This window comes from Phyllosticta citriasiana, assembly GCF_038021145.1.
Source record: "Phyllosticta citriasiana strain CBS 120426 chromosome Unknown IWZ02scaffold_7, whole genome shotgun sequence".
In the NCBI taxonomy this organism is placed as follows: domain Eukaryota; kingdom Fungi; phylum Ascomycota; class Dothideomycetes; order Botryosphaeriales; family Phyllostictaceae; genus Phyllosticta; species Phyllosticta citriasiana.
In genome coordinates, this window is record NW_027117284.1 from 681,182 (window position 1) to 696,314 (window position 15,133).

A 15,133-nucleotide genomic window follows, 5' to 3' on the forward strand; every position below is an offset into this window, starting at 1 on the left:
GTATACATGCAGTCATTCAGCTCCCCTCCAGCCATTAGGAATTGAAAATTCTCCTTGACAGCTGGTGTCTGTCACGAGGCTGCTAAACTCTCTTTTCTTATTTTCACAGTTGTGACATCCGTGTGACTCGAGAAGATCTACGGGTACTGCACGGAGTGGACTACAGATGCGCTGTAGAGTGTTGATTCAGCAAGTCTCTGTGAGGTGGTACACGGAAGATAGTTTTTGGGCTTGATAGTCTCAAAATTTGACAATTTGACATTGACAATGCGCGACTTGAGTGCGTAGCTGATGTTTTGGCCACCTGGTTGGCACATCTCACCTTTCTACCCTGCTTTTCAATAGCATTGCCTGCTTCGGAAAAATGGCCACGTGGCTAGAAGTGCGAGTCCGATGAGCTCGTTTTTTTTTTTTTTGGCTGTTGCGAAAGCAGCATGGCAGAGAGAGAGAGAGAGAGAGAGAGAGAGAGAGAGAGAGAGAGAAAGAGAGATCTTTGGAATACATGCAATGTTGTTATGCTCTTCAAGACTCGCCTTTAATGCTACATGATAGACAGTGGGCCATTGATGCGTCTGCAGCAAGGAGAGCTCCTTACCACACAGTGCTCAAACGATACAACATGTATGCAGGGATGCAAGCATGCAGACACGCTCCGCTTGCTGACCGCAATTCCTATCGCATCCAACCGCTCAGTCATCAGCCCCACTGCCTGTGCCATCGCCGGCGCCCCTACCCTTGCCCCTGCCAAAGCCAATACGATTCATCAACTTGTCCACGCCGCTGCGCTCCTGCGTGACGCCAGCGCCCTGGGTGACCTTTTCGAGCAGGATGGGGCCGTGCTCGCGGTTGACGCGGCCAAATTTCTTGTTTCGCTGCGAGACGTCGTAGAACTCGAGCGGGTTGTCCGTCTCCATCAGGTGCACCGTCTGCAGCAGCTCGTCCAGGTTTTCGCGCAGGATCGGGTTCGACAGCGTGTCGACGAAGTTGGAGAGGAATTGGACGTCGGCGCCGAAGGTCTTGATGGCGCAGGGCGAGATGCGTTTGACGCCGTCGTCGAGGGGAAGCGACTGCGGGTTGCTGTTAGTGAGCGGATTGAATTGGAGCAGGGGCATAACTCACCAGGATCATGGTTGCTGCATGACTGAGGGCATCAAAGTAAATGAGCTCCTTGATCTCGGTTGGCAGACCAAGTAGTACGGAGCTCATGATGTTGGAGAGATAACGTGTTAGCTCCTGCATGTAGTTGCTAACATCGGAAGCAGGCTTGGTTGACTCCCTGCATTCAAGGTCAGTATGTGAGCGTATCGATCGGCGTCTGAGGTGGAAACGTACCAGTCATATTCGGCAGTCTCAATCAGATCATCAATCTTACTGTTTACCAGCTCGAAGATTCTCTTCTCTGCCGTCTTCTTACCCGCGCGGAAGTGCTCCGTCGCGTTGAGCGTGATGGGCCCAGTCGCCGAACTTGACGACCGCGCTTCGAAGAGAAGCACTTCGAGTTCCTTACAGGCAGTCTCAAAGTGTTCCAGGTTGGTAAGAATCTGGACAATTTGGCCAGGGTACTGAGAGCTGAGGCGGTCCACGAGCATCTTGCAGACCTTCTCGCACAGGAGATCGTCGAGTGACTAAAGCGGCATTATTTATGGAGCGATGTTGACCGAATGGAATCAGACTTACGTTCTTGAGCGTCTCATCAATGACAGAAGAGCGCTGGAAGTTGTCATCCGAGAAAAGATACATCTGATTGAGAAAATTGCGGATGTCGATGCAGCAGAGGGGATACATCTGAGAGAATGGAAGGACACACGGGAAGCTTCGATTTCGTCAGCGAACGAAAACTGTGGGAAGAGGAGATACTGACGTGAGTTCTTCGCGCGGCGTATCTGAAGTATACCAACTGACATTGACAACCTTATCGTACTCGTCGAGTGTGTTGATTGGCATTGGCATGTAGTCGTCTGTCGTGACAATCTCTTGAAAGTCTTCGCTGAATCTCTTTTTCAAGAGCTGAGAGTACTTGTCGAAAAGCGTGAGCAGAAGGGTATTGATACTGGTAACCGAATATTCCCAGCTCTGCGCCACGATTAGTCAAGTAGAACGAGAAGAGGAGTCAGCGGTCCCTACCTCCATCGTTTGCAGAAACAGAGCGATCCGGCCCTTTATTTTTAAAAGTTTCTCGTCGCTGTCGATCGTGTGCAAAGCATTAGTGGTGAGTGCAATGGCACTTTGACACATGGAGTCCCAAAGCTCATCAACCTGTTGGAGACTCAGTAAAGGCATCCGCGGGTGCATTGAAAATGAGGGCTTACATCAACAGATGTTCTCAAATTTTCTGTCCGTCTCATAGTGGCTCTCTCCACAATGGCAAAGCCCGCAATGCTCTCGAGAAAGCTGCTCAGGTCACCGTCCTCTTCTTCCAGCAGATTGAGCGAGCTCGGAATCAGGAGTTCTTTCTGTCGTCTTCTTGTCGCGCCGTATTCTGACCTGAATTCATCCATCCGGCCAAGCGTCTCGTAAATGTGCATAGCCTCGAATAGCGGCGAGAAATCGACTTTGATCTCCGTCTCATCGTCGTTCAAAATGTCAAATTCGTCTCCCTCATCTGCGACAAGCTCAATGGCAGAGTTGATCCTGAATTTGCCAAGGTACTCATCTTCTTTCAAACGCTCCTCATGTCTTGTGCGGCGCATATTGGTATGGTAGAATGCCACCTCGCCCATGTACTGCGAGGCCTCTCGAATGCGGTAAAGCCACGTGTTTAGGTCGGCCATGACCGCCTCTGCAATCAGGCGCTGTGTTGCTGGAACGGACTTCTCGATCATTTCGGCAATCTTGTACCGCGAAACCTCGCGCAGGTGGACATTTTGGAGTTCATCCAGAGCGCGGAGCGCCGCATAGTGACTTTTCCTTGCCAGGAGGTCGTGGACTTGGTTGGCTAGTCGGAGGACTTCGAGACATATGTTGAGCGCCTTTGTTGCCTCGTCGACGTTCTGACGTACGCCTCGCGAGTCGACGAGAGCCTTCTTCTGCTCGGCAAGCTTTTCCGTACTCGCTTGGATAGACTGGCTGAGACTGAGAATCTCAGCCGTCAGATTCACGGTGCCTTCGCGGACGCGCAGGAGCTGATTCACCGAGTTGACGAACTCCTGGTGGTTCGTGTTACACATGCGCTCGATGGCAGCCTCGCGCTCGGCAGAAACTGAGTTGAGGGCCTGGATGATGTGACCCGCACGATGGCCATCATTGCGTGCATCCTTGAGCAAAGGGGCAAGCTGATCTATGTAGTCCGCGTCGGACGAGGAGAGGGTGATCTATGACAGTAAGCACGTGACCGGCGGCTGCTTAGGGGCTGGTTTACCTGATGGATGGCCGCAGCGAGATCCTCAGCTGGATCAATGGCGACTGGCATGCTGATGGGCTAGGAAAAGGGATTCGGTTCAAGCAAAGGGACCTGGATTCTCAGAAAAGGCCGTGTTGATAACCACGCCGGACGCAGGCGGCAGGACGGGTGCCGAAGCAATGAAAGGTGGCCTTGTCGACGATTTACTAGATCGAATCCTGAGGATGTGATGAGAATTAGTATTCAAGCGGCCAGTTCCCAGCTTTTGATTGCCGGTACAGAGCAGATTTGAACGGAGTGGTTTTCTTTGAGGCATGCGAGATGAGGCGCAATGGAGGTTGGGTCGACGAGGGCGGCCGAGCCGTCTCAGCCCTACAGTACGCTCGAGCCACGGCATCAGCGGAGCCCTGCACTAGCGCTCGTAACCGTGGCGCCCGTCAGACGAACTTTGACTCGACCTCATCTGCACATTGGACAAAGCCCATTTTTGTTGTTCTAATTTGCACCAGCTTTCCCCCGTACCAAAACCGTCCCATGTGCCCCACCACACTCACAGACTGGCCCTTCAAAATCTCCAGGCCACAGCCCGGCATAATAACACGTCTAGAAGATATTGACTTTCGTCGCAAGCTTCCTACTAGCAAATGCTGCTGCCTTCGTTTGATAGGAAGCACATGCTGATGAAGAAGCATCCCACTCTTTGAAAGCTATACTTTCCGCACCAAAGGCATCCCCCGGTCTGCCTGTGCCACCCATAGCCGCAGCTTCATCTCCATAATTCATGCCACACCAGATCTCTGCGCTTGTCCCCCTACCTTGAGTTGTACCAAACATCAGCGGAAACACGCCATCTCTAACATCTTCCACATACATGTGCCTTTGATTCTGCTGCTCTGTATTGTCTATGACTCTCTCATCCCCCCTGTTTTGATGATTTGGCCGGATGCTCATGGCGTATCACGGCAAACCAATCTTGCCAACTCGCCTTCTTCAGGCCAGTAGAGAGTGCCCGAAAATCCTCCATTTCGCGTATTGGTGTCCCTGATAGCTCTTGATCTTGATTCATTGTGTTTTGTGCCCGATTTCCATCCTGGTATTGTGCATGGAGCCTCCGGACCATCCGTGGAGCCTGCGTTCAAACTCGTTGTCGCTCCTGTCGCGCAAACGCTGGTAGATGAGCGGAGTGGCTTCGAGCCAGCTTGCTGCCGCATTTCCTGTCCTTAGAGACTAGGCTCACGCAACCCAGCCTTCAAGTGTCAGCGCAGTGTCTCTGTTCAACACGGTATCTCGGAAGACTGTGGCTTGCCTTCCCGGAAGAGCGCATCCTGGCATATCTGCTCTGGTCCTCCGGAACTCTTGTTGCCGCCAGAATGTCTTGCCGAATGTCCAGCCCTGTCTCAATCTCCTTTCCAGAATGTTCGGTTGAGCAGCCGCCACTGCCGCTCTCAGTGCCACTCTTGGAGTTGCTCCCAATGTCGGCTCCATGAGACACGAGCGCGTCCGTGGAAGCCTTGCGGTCCGAAGGAATGAGGCATCTACACCTGCAAAGTCTCCCTGATAGTTGCACACTGTCAGCGAATAAAGTCTTCATGTCTAAGCATTCTTGACGTACCCTACTTTCTTAGCTTTCTTTTCGAGGGATCACGATACCGTGAAGTGGGTTCTGGAACCGGAAAGGTGGTGATTTGACAAGGACCGAAGGCTTCTCCGTTCGAGATGGATCGGCGGACCAGTACTGGCTCAAGGCTCAAGAGGGGCGCTTCACCCGCATCCAAGCTCAGAGGGAAACTCAGTAGAGCACACGGGTAAAATGCAATTGATTCCTCTCTCTCCCCGTTTCCGTCAACCGGTAAAGCTGCGATCTCTTGATATCAGCCACGCAGAGTTTCAGTCGTGTCTATGTTGCTTGATATTCCTCCGCCCGCCCAGAGAATGCAGCCGTAGTCCTGCGAACCCCGATCATGAGTGGCGCTTTCTCACACATGTTCCCGTTCTTCTGCAGGCTCATAATCCATAAAGATGAGCTCTTCATAGTGCTTGAGATACAGTCTTCGGGATGCAATTCGTGAGAATCATGCCCCTGGCATCTACAAGTCCTACTGTGAGTCCTTTGGATGCAGGCAACAGCGTGGAGGCCCTCTCCTGAGTCCTGAAGACTCTCGAGCAGAGGTCTTCGGCTTGTCTCCTTTCATGCCATCTTTCGGGGTCTTTGAAATGTGCCTCTACTCTGCCGGATTGAGCTTTCGGGGTGCCGTAGGTCGTTGTTGTCTGCTTTTTCCGGGTTGCGGGGCATCCGCCAGGGACTGCAAGCGCCGTGGGTGTGGCAGCCCGTGCTCTGGGAAAGTCGTGATGGTGTTGTCCTGCTGCAAGCATTCTGCACCCTCGCCACGCCCCGGCTCCACGCTGCATCTCAAATCTGATGACACGGCTGGATTCGCCGTATCCAACAGGCCAATCTCCAGCCTCTGGTCTTGTTCCCAGAGGCTGTGGATGTGGTGTTGCAGCCGTGCGCAGCCAGCGCGCCAGTGCATACAGCGGCCACGGCTTCCCCACGATCCCCCATCGCTCCACCAACACGCTCTCAACCCAGGTTGGGCAGGCGCACCCCCCCCCAAAGCGACAACCCGAAGCCTATAAAGTCCTCCCGCCCAGCCTCGGCTTCTTTCTCTTTTCCCTCTCTCTCCACCTCGAACGGAAGCAAGCAGCGAACACCTCCTCTGCCCCTTCGTCGTCTTTGTCTTTTCCCTTCCTCTCCAACACGAACGGAAGCGAGCAGCGAACACCTCCTCTGCCCCTTCGTCCCACATCATCTTCTCTTCGCTTCGTTTCATCCACACGCCCATCTCGCTCCAGCATGGCGCGCGACACTCCTTTCTCTTCTTCCTCGCCTTCGTCCAAGGGACAGGACACGACTCCTGTTACCAGTCCGATCATTCCCTTCGAGAATGATGTGTCTCTCAACGGCACGGCGCCCGCCGTTCAACCTCTTGTCGTCAACACGAACAGCGTCGTCGCTCACGGCGTTCCCTCTCACCTAGAGAGCTTCAGCAACGCTCGCCTTAGCCAGCGTTTCTCCACTGAACATGGAATCACCCGCTACGTGATTGTCCGCCTCCATGACTCCTATGATCGGATTGGTGAACATGTCCTGCAGCCGGTTGTTGAGGTTTGTCCACTGAAGCCTTCTCTTGGTCTTGCCACTCACTTCCCTCTCAGCGTACCGTCTACAAGAAGGCGCAGCGCGTGAAGATTGCCAGCCGAATCATCGCGTTTTTCTTCGACTCTCTCAGCCAGGCCGAAATGGCTGTCAAGCCCACAAGCCACGAGATGGCACGCGAGCTCAACGATCTCCTTGGTCCGGGAGAGTTCTTGTCGATTGCAGAATGGCTCCGCCTCTGCGGTCCCTCTGACCCGCGTCCCATCGTCCATCCCTTCGAAGGCCAGGTCGTCTTGGAGATTACTACAGCCCAAGACAACCTCAACGAGGAGAGCGTCGCCGATGCGTACTATGCGGCGCTTGAGTTTCTCGATGAGCACCTGGGTCGCAACCAGGTTCGCGCATTCATGCGTCTTCGCGACGCCCCCGGCCAGGTATTCCGCAATGACCACGGCCACGGCTTTCGATTCCGCCTAGAAGTCGACATGCTTCGCGTCGCGGACGACCTGAAGAAGGACCACGAGGGCACAATGGTTGGTGTAAGTTTTCATCCATCCATCGCCGTTATCCCTGCTGACCGCCAATTGCAGACGACGAAATGGACAGTCACCGTTGTCGACTACAGCCCCGCCGGTATGCAAGTCGTGCAGAACACCGGACTTGTGTCCATGCGTTTCACACGCCAGTCCACCGCGCTCGTCCCCCGTCGCGGTCGCCACAATGACGAGAATGGCGCCAATGCAATTGCCCTCGACCACATTCGTGAAGGTGTCGATGTTCGAACGACGGTGATGGTGAGGAATATTCCAAATAAAATGGATACTGTAAGTCTCCTTCCTTGATGCTCTCCTGGTCTCACTAACCCCATACAGTACCAGCTCGAGGATCTGCTCAGGAAGTTGTCCTTCGGCCGCTATGACTTCGTCTACCTCCGCATTGACTTCCGCAACGGCTTCAATGTCGGATACGCGTTTGTGAATTTCGCCTCGGCGATGGACGTTGTCAACTTCTGCGAGCGCCTTGTCGCTCACGGCTGGCCGGGCGATCTCGGATCCGGAAAGAGTCCTGCTCTGTCCTACGCCACCGTCCAGGGAGTCGAGGCTCTCGTGGAAAAATTTCGCAACTCTTCAGTGATGCTTGAATTGCACCATTGCCGTCCTCGTGTAAGTTTATAGCTTTCCTCAACCAACCTTCTGATAAGCTGACCACTAGCAGCTGTTTCACACCCGTGAGACAGCATTTAGGTTCAGCGAGAAGACTGGCCTGCCCTTCTTCGACGAGATTGGAAAGGAACTCCCTTTCCCTCCGGCAAACAATGACGCGAAGCTCCAGCGTTCTCGCCAGAACGCTGAGACGCAGGGTAAGCGTACTGTCCTCAACTCTTCTTTGACTCTGCTGACCCAATCCAGGCCTGTGGCCCGCGCACACGCGTGAAGACCAGCGCCGCGCTCGCCACACGACGTATGACCGCGGCAATCCCAACGCCACAGTGCGCTCGGTCCCTTCGCGCAGCGCCACGCAGTCGACAGCTGGTCATTCCATGGCTCTGACCATCGGCACCCACGACCGTGCCACCTCCGCTGGACTCTCGTCGAGCTCGTTGCCCCACATTCTGACCCCTAGCACTGGCGAGGGCTTGACGGGCAGCTTCTCCTTGGGCCCTGCTGCCGGAGTTCCTTCGACGTTCCCGAGCCTTGCCTTCGGTGGCAATCAGTCCGGCCCGGCCAGTGGCCCCCTCGCTCGCTACACGACTAGTCACATGACTTTTGGCCGTCCCTCTCCCAGTGGCAACGATCTTCGTTCCGCGACTGGCGATCCTGCTCACAAGTCCGGACGTTTCTGATCTGGCTTAACTGAGAGGTTCTGTCGAACGAGCTTTGAAATCCTGCCACTGCTGGGATTTTCTTTTCGTCAAGTTTTAAGTAGGCGGCATCAGTATCCGCTTGGGAGGCCAAATGTTGTTGTTGCCGCATTGGACGACTCGACATTCTGGATGAGATCATGGGATCTGGATGTTCACGGCTTCGTTTTGTTCTCTTTTTTCCCCCGATATGCCTGCTCTCAGGCGCGTCAGATGGTGGACGATACAAGTCGGTGGAAGGTAATGGGTCTGTTTCTGATTCGGATCCTCGTGAGATTTCGTAAGATCGATTGAAGAAAACAAGCCAGAACAGGTAGCTAGAGCGAGTCCAAATGGGAATTTCATCAAAGTGCGCGACTACTGAACATGCAGCCAGTGTATTGACTTAAAACGTCGAGTGGCTAGAAGACACTCTTGAAGTAGCCGCACGGTTGACGTGGCGTTGAGGGCAGAGACCGGAGATATTTTGCATGTGTAAGGTTCGCAGGATGAAAGAGCGAGCCTGAAATTCCAGGTCCAGGGTACTGAAAGACAATCGTAGAGTCGTAGCGAATAGGAACGGCCAGTAAGGCGCAGACGAACAATAGAATCTGCCAAAGGCAGAGTGGCCAGCCGACCGGTCGGTGTAGAAGGACAGCCCGTCGATGTCATTGTGACAAGAGAGACCGGTGAGGACAAACCAGAAAAGGAAAAGTCAAGGGACGAAGACCTAAACTCAATGTGCAAATGAAAAGAACAAGAGGGAAAATTTGGAAGAGCAGCGGAATGAGGGGTTCAAGAGAGAAGACTGAGAAAAGTAGGAGACGGCAACGATGATGAAAGAAGATAAGAGCGAAGCAAACAAAGAGGGCAGCGCGAAGAGAAATGATGGTATGAAGCAAGACACGCAAATCAAGGACGGGGGCAAGAAAGGAGGACCATGACCGCGATGAAGGAGGAGCAAAAAGAAGCAAACGATGCGGTTGGAGATGTTGCAAGGCCAGGACGAACCATGGCCGAGATACATCAAAACCAAGCTCGACGATGATGCGTTAAACGTAAAAGACAAGCAACGAGAACGACTTCGGAGCGAAGAGCAAACAAATGGAGAGGTAGAACAAGGAGTACTAGGACAACGGTCCGGAGGGAAAGCGAGTAACCGGGATGACGCGAGCCGCGGAGAATGACCAGTCCGCGAGAACAAGACGACTGCGCAAGGGGAGGCGTTTCTCCACACCAGGATCCAGAGGAGTCAGGGGGAAGTAGGCCAGGACGATGGTATATCAAGACGATGATTGTCGACCTGCATGAGACTAGTCAACACTTGGACGAGATGCAGCAACACCAAAGCGAAACGAAGACGGGGAAGGAACCAAAAAGAAACAAACGGGGGGGCGAACCAGTAGGGGAAGACCTAAGAGACGCAAAGACTCAGAAGAGAAGGGAAGCCGTTCCAGTGTTCCACTCCCGAAGACTTGCCAGCCCGCTGAGACTTACCATCGACGTGCGCCAAACGACCAAGTCAAAAAGAGCGTCGTCGCTCCTTGGGAGGCTTCCTTCGTTAAGCGTACCGCTGGGTGTCGCCAAAATCAGACCGGAGTTCGGAGTAGGACCGGAGTAGTACCGGAGGTCCAAGCGCTAACCACCTCGCTCGCCTACGTTTGGCTTCAATGTTCCAGTAGACCAGCGCAAGAGGCCAGCGTCATGATCTGAGGCCTAATCGTGTGCTTGATTGTATGAGATGTGTTGTAGAGGAGGGCCTTACGGTGTTACGGTCGCAAAAAGGGGGCAAAGCGTTGTGTTTCTGCGACTGTGTTTCCACGACCGTATCTGAGCGACCATGTTGGTGAACGTAGGTGAGCGTATCATCCGGGCGCGACTAGGGAGCAGCCTATGGAGTGCGCTTTCGTGAGGAGATATTAACTATCAAACTGAGGAGAGTAGAGCTAAGGGGAGAGATAGAGAGTAAATAGAGACTGCATCGGCAGAGCTTTCCAAAGAGGGAGGGAGGTGGTGTGTTGAAACACCGCGACCGCGATGTGTTGTACCATGGTGTTGCAAGCGCTCACGTGCACGGTCTACACGCTTGGGCCAACAATCGAAGTGAGCGAACGGAAGATGGGAGGGCAAAAGAAGGGTAAAAAAGGTGTGTTTAGATGAGGGATCAGAGTAATAAGACCATGGAAACCATAGTCAAGATCTTTCTAGAGGAGTTGGTGATGGTGGTGGTGGTGATGGATGCCGCCCGGTGCCATGCCTATAGGCCTGGCGCACGGACCAGACACACGGATGAACACCGGCTCAGGGGCACGGACCACCAGGGGCACGGACCAGGGGAGGACGAAGGGTGTATGTGAGGCAAGTGGGTGAGGGACATATGCGAAGGGGATCTGCGGAGGGAATCTGTGAAGGGAATCTATGAATGGAACATGTGAAGGGGATAACAGAGAGGCTACAGTAGACTCTAACGCAGAGACAAGCGTTGAAAGACACAAAGAGACTCATAATCTTCGTGATCAAGCATCAGGGAGTCAAGAGAAGCAACCATCAACCTCTATAAGAGCTTTTTGAAATGAAGATCGAAATTTTATGGGCGCAAGATTAAAGAAAGAAAAGCAAAGAAAGATGTGGAGGCTCAGCACTCTGGAACAACGAGAAGAGACGAAACAGGCCAGAGAAGACTTTGAATGAGACGAGAACTCAAACCTTTGACGACTTGGAGAAGAGGATGCGGAACGAACAAGACCTGATAGTCTGGCGCCACCGATCGTGCGTGCGGAGAAGTAGACTCCAACAGGCCCTATCAGTCCCACGAAACATCATGCCAATCGGTCTTCCTACCAGCGGAGGAAAAGACAATGCCAGGAACAAATTCGCAGAGGGCTCGGCGTGCTGAGGACGGACGGAGACCAAGGCAGGCGCCAGGAAAGCCGATACAGGTACGTTGCCGCATTCAAATCCGTTGAGTGCGGATGGACAGCAATCTTGCGGCTTCGTCAAGAGCCGTTTCGGGTCTTCTTGCTGCAGAGGAGACCATGCGGGGGGTGTCCTCAGCGTCGTCGCACGCAAGACAGCGACTACGATCCTGGCTCGCGCTTCGATTGTGACATTGTGGCTCTTTTGGCTCGTTATCTCATTGACCGATCCAGAATTTCATAGCTTTAGCCGTGCAGCGCCGTAGGTCCAAAGAGCGTGGGTTCCCAAATTCGCCATGCACTTCAAACAGCCATGTACTTTCCCCTTTTCTTCCCTTCAATCCAAGCTCTTTCAATGCTGTATCAATGCTTACACCGTCGCGAGTATCCTGAGGGCTCCTGCCGACCTAGGTCATATCACGGCAAACATTTTGACTTTGAACGACGGCGCGGCTGGGCGTATGACGGCTGGCTCAAGCGGAAAGAGCACCTGGTCGCTGGATTTCAACGATGGCGATTTACGACTTAGTCTGTACACTGAGGATCGTCACGCTTCAGGATGGGTTTGATGTCGGAAGGTCGTAAAGCGGTCGTTCGAGGCAGGGGATGAAGTCGAAACAAGGTCGGACGGCAAGGATTCCTAGCCGAACCAGCCCGGCTCCACTACGCGAATCTCTCCACAACGCTGTCGCTTGGCATCAAGTCCACCTCTTCTCACTGCAGGTACGTCTAGAGCGACAGTATTTGGCGCTGAACATATTCTGAAACCTGTCAGTAAGTTGATCGTAGCCTTTTGCCTCATATTCGCTGTCATTCTTTGACGGAGTCGATTCGTGGGAGAAGATCCGCAAACAAGACCAAAAGAGCTTCGAAAAGTTTTCAATCATCGCCGAGGTTGACAAGAGCGAGAACGCGCAGGCTTTTGTAAATCTAGTGCGCGGAACTTTTGTGCTCCAGAAAAGCTGGTCGCATCATTTTGATTCGCAAGCCTCACTCGAGCAAGCGGCAACGTCTTTTCACTCAACACTACAGAGTCTATTGTCCAGCTCCATCAACAAGCATCACAGTTGCCCCTGCGAAAGGTGAGTCCCACAAGCCCATTCTCGTGATCTCTCTGCCGTCGTTTCCCAATATCTTGCTCAGCCATGTGCGCCTCCACCCCTTTTCGCACAGACAGAAAATTTGACCCTGCGTTTGCAACAGCATTGAAATTCTCAGACATTTCATTCTCCATCAAAACGTGCCTTCGAAACGAGACTGATGTAGTTTCCAGTACCATCCAAGAAGTAGTTTTTGAGTCTAGATGACTATCTCGGCCTTCAGAGCCTCGTAAAACGCTTTGTACTTCAACCCAGGCGATACTCGGACCAGCTCGCAATCCTTCTCAAATGGCAGCACTGTCAAAGACCAGCTCGGCTGGGCCACTGCGCCTCAAGCCACACGAAATCGCTGAATTCAAGACTTTCAATGACATCATGCACCTCCTGCACCACCGGAATCTGAACCAGCACCGACAGAGTGTATGGTGGCGCAGCTTCTCAACCTTCCGCCGCGAAATGCTGCATCTAGTCTCCGAGTACGATGCGGTCAACTCATCAAAGACAGCCGCCAAGAAAACTTCGAAAAGAGTTGTGGCTCGCGTGGAGCACTGGAAGAGCTCAATGGTCCCCAAATGGTACTTGTAAGTTGCAGTCTTCCCTGATTTTCTTGACTTCGCTGGGCGCCTGCTGACAATATGCAGAGCATTCACGAGCGTGATTGCTTCAAATCAATTCTCAGCCATCGGCCTCGCGCTCATGGCCATTCTGGCTCGAGTATCACATTGCCTGGGCATCACAGCCGCATACGAGGCAGAAGCAGAGCGCGAGATGCAGACCGCACTCGAGGAATTCGCCGAAAAAGACGCAAATGCGTTGTTTGGGTTCCAAGGTGCAACAGACAGGGCCGAAGACTTTGGCGAGGTCATTACCAGACGAGATTATGGCACGGAGGCAGCAGGCGTTGACTTGGGGCAAGTTGTCAGCAGAAACGAGATTGAAGAAGGCTCGGATATGGAACCAGATGCAGAGGCAAAATCTGTGCAACGAACCAAGCCCAAAAAGAAAGATCGGAGCCTGGACAAGAAGAGGAGTGCTGAAGCTCCACCTGATACAGAGCCTCAGCCTATACCTCGAGCTAAGTCAAAAGCAAAACCTCGACGTCAGGACAGGGAGGTCGAGGATGAAGTCGGATCGGAACTAAAGGAGCCATTGAAAAAGAAGAAGAAAACGAAGAAGGGCAAGGGCGGCTCGATTGATGACCTATTTGCGGGTCTGTAGTAAGATACACACGATCGCAGACCGAACTCGAAAGAACAGTGCACTTCGAATCCTCCCAACCGTCCTACGTCATTGCCCATCCCTTGAACGGAAGCCGAAATTCCATAGTCTACTGCTCACAAATGTATCAGAGGAAGACCTGATTTGCCATCGACCAGCCCTCAATCGCTCCTAGACTTTCCCAGGCGCACCGAGTCACAAGTAACAATATTCAGGCAATCAAGCAAAGCGGAGAGCACTTGATCAACACTGCAAAAGCTAGTTCCTTAAGATGTTGTTAGACCCCTGTTTAGTGCAACAGGCCGCATCACTGGTGTTCTCAGAGCCTGGTTGAAAAAGAGAATCGCTGAATCCTGAATGAATTTTGTGGGTATCTCATCATCTACGCCGCGTCGACCCGAACCCGGTACTCTCATGCCTCGTGGAGCTGGGCGAAGATGATGAGGAAGAAGGCACAGATCTGTAAGTACCAGACGGTCCTACGCCTGCATCGTTCCACCTTGATCCACTCCCTCCGAACATGGTGGTGTTGTTGTTGCGGTTGCCCTGTCTGCCTGCAAAGTAGCCAGCTGCCGCACCGCCTAGCGCACCAGACCAAAAGCCGGGTCTCCAGCCTTCGCCACCCGTACCATATGACTTTCGCCTGTTGTACCCAGGTGCGTAGTAGGGCGGTGGGGGGTCGTCGTAAGGAGGAGGACCACCGCCCCAGCCGCCGCCGCCTCCACCACCACCGTCGAATCGAGGTCCAGTCCACGTTCTTGGCTCTCTGGGATTACCACGGCCTACGATGCAGCCCTTGAAAATCATGTAGAACAAGACGCCCAGGAAGAGCAACCAGAACAGGCCGGCCACCACTGTGCTGGTCGGGTCTTTGCCCCACGGAGTATCCACGTCCCAATCGCCGTCGCCACCCCACCATCCACCTCTTTCCTTGCCATATTTTGCTAGGCCCTTTTCTGTCAGTGTGAGTCGGTACTCTACACCGCAGCTTCCTTTCAAGATGTAGGGGTCGTCGGGGGAATTGTAGCCTTCGCAAATGACATCGGTAGAGCCAAGCCTGAATTCCTCTGGGAGCGAGGCAGTACAGGTCCATTGGATGTTTTCGTCATCGTAGTCGGCGCCGGAGTTCTTGCAGCGCATCACGTCTACCTCATAGAGGCCTTTCGCATCGCCGCCAATACATTTGAGCTTTATTGGCCCCGTCAGCGTTGGTTTGGGCGGAGAATCGGGAATGAACAAACCTGTGGGATGGGTGATACTCGTCGACTTGTGGTCTTGAGGCCTTTTCGTAGAGTCAGAGACTTGACATTGGAGAGCAAGACGCTGTTGGCTGGGTTCCGGGCAGCTTCCGCTGCGTCGCCGGAAGCCAGCAGAGCCAGCAGAATTGGAGAGAGCAATGTGCCGAAATGCATGTTGGAGAAACTCCTCCCCTTGCGTCGAGGAGAGAGAGGGGGTGTGTGGCGCTACATAAAGGGAGCGGTGGCGGTAGAGGACAGGTAGCTTTAAAAAGTACCTAGCTTTGGTGATGTGGGAGGCGACTCAACGGCGAATGCAGCCATCGCC

General features: G+C 53.4%; 4 protein-coding genes across 4 annotated transcripts; 2 read left to right on the top strand and 2 right to left on the bottom strand.

Moving 5' to 3' along the window:
- Positions 1–228: 228 nt before the first annotated feature.
- Positions 229–3,669, bottom strand: IWZ02DRAFT_482104 (exocyst complex subunit Sec15-like-domain-containing protein). Its single transcript, XM_066769137.1, has 8 exons — positions 3,359–3,669; positions 2,310–3,311; positions 2,125–2,256; positions 1,862–2,073; positions 1,678–1,813; positions 1,333–1,625; positions 1,120–1,276; positions 229–1,067 (listed from the first exon to the last, which is right to left on the bottom strand). The coding sequence occupies exons 1-8, from the start codon at positions 3,407–3,409 to the stop codon at positions 690–692; spliced, it is 2,361 nt and encodes a 786-aa protein (XP_066622255.1). The 5' UTR covers positions 3,410–3,669; the 3' UTR covers positions 229–689.
- A 2,525-nt stretch (positions 3,670–6,194) lies between these two features.
- Positions 6,195–8,340, top strand: IWZ02DRAFT_433340 (RNA recognition motif 2-domain-containing protein; the record flags this gene model as incomplete). The annotated part of the gene is made up of 6 exons (XM_066766287.1): positions 6,195–6,506; positions 6,557–7,036; positions 7,088–7,321; positions 7,370–7,660; positions 7,713–7,857; positions 7,907–8,340. 6 exons carry the CDS (start codon positions 6,195–6,197, stop codon positions 8,338–8,340), a joined length of 1,896 nt encoding a protein of 631 aa, XP_066622256.1.
- Positions 8,341–12,329: 3,989 nt separating this feature from the next.
- On the top strand, positions 12,330–13,759 carry IWZ02DRAFT_273301 (uncharacterized protein). Its single transcript, XM_066763523.1, has 3 exons — positions 12,330–12,334; positions 12,456–12,933; positions 12,994–13,759. Exons 2-3 carry the CDS (start codon positions 12,641–12,643, stop codon positions 13,568–13,570), a joined length of 870 nt encoding a protein of 289 aa, XP_066622257.1. The 5' UTR covers positions 12,330–12,334; positions 12,456–12,640; the 3' UTR covers positions 13,571–13,759.
- Positions 13,760–15,102, bottom strand: IWZ02DRAFT_273293 (uncharacterized protein). Its single transcript, XM_066763522.1, has 2 exons — positions 14,812–15,102; positions 13,760–14,758 (listed from the first exon to the last, which is right to left on the bottom strand). Exons 1-2 carry the CDS (start codon positions 14,980–14,982, stop codon positions 13,949–13,951), a joined length of 981 nt encoding a protein of 326 aa, XP_066622258.1. The 5' UTR covers positions 14,983–15,102; the 3' UTR covers positions 13,760–13,948.
- Between the last annotated feature and the right edge of the window lie 31 nt (positions 15,103–15,133).

Bases quoted from the DNA above. Each gene is read 5' to 3' on its own strand.
- IWZ02DRAFT_482104 (XM_066769137.1), bottom strand. From the start codon at position 3,409: ATGCCAGTCGCCATTGATCCAGCTGAGGATCTCGCTGCGGCCATCCAT. The intron at 2,257-2,309 runs GTAAGCCCTCAT...AGTCTCCAACAG, and splicing joins ATTTGAGAACATCTGTTGAT to GTTGATGAGCTTTGGGACTC. The intron at 1,277-1,332 runs GTACGTTTCCAC...CCTTGAATGCAG, and splicing joins GAGACTGCCGAATATGACTG to GGAGTCAACCAAGCCTGCTT.
- IWZ02DRAFT_273301 (XM_066763523.1), top strand. From the start codon at position 12,641: ATGGCAGCACTGTCAAAGACCAGCTCGGCTGGGCCACTGCGCCTCAAG. The intron at 12,934-12,993 runs GTAAGTTGCAGT...GACAATATGCAG, and splicing joins ATGGTCCCCAAATGGTACTT to AGCATTCACGAGCGTGATTG.
- IWZ02DRAFT_273293 (XM_066763522.1), bottom strand. From the start codon at position 14,982: ATGCATTTCGGCACATTGCTCTCTCCAATTCTGCTGGCTCTGCTGGCT. The intron at 14,759-14,811 runs GTTTGTTCATTC...GGGCCAATAAAG, and splicing joins GAGTATCACCCATCCCACAG to CTCAAATGTATTGGCGGCGA.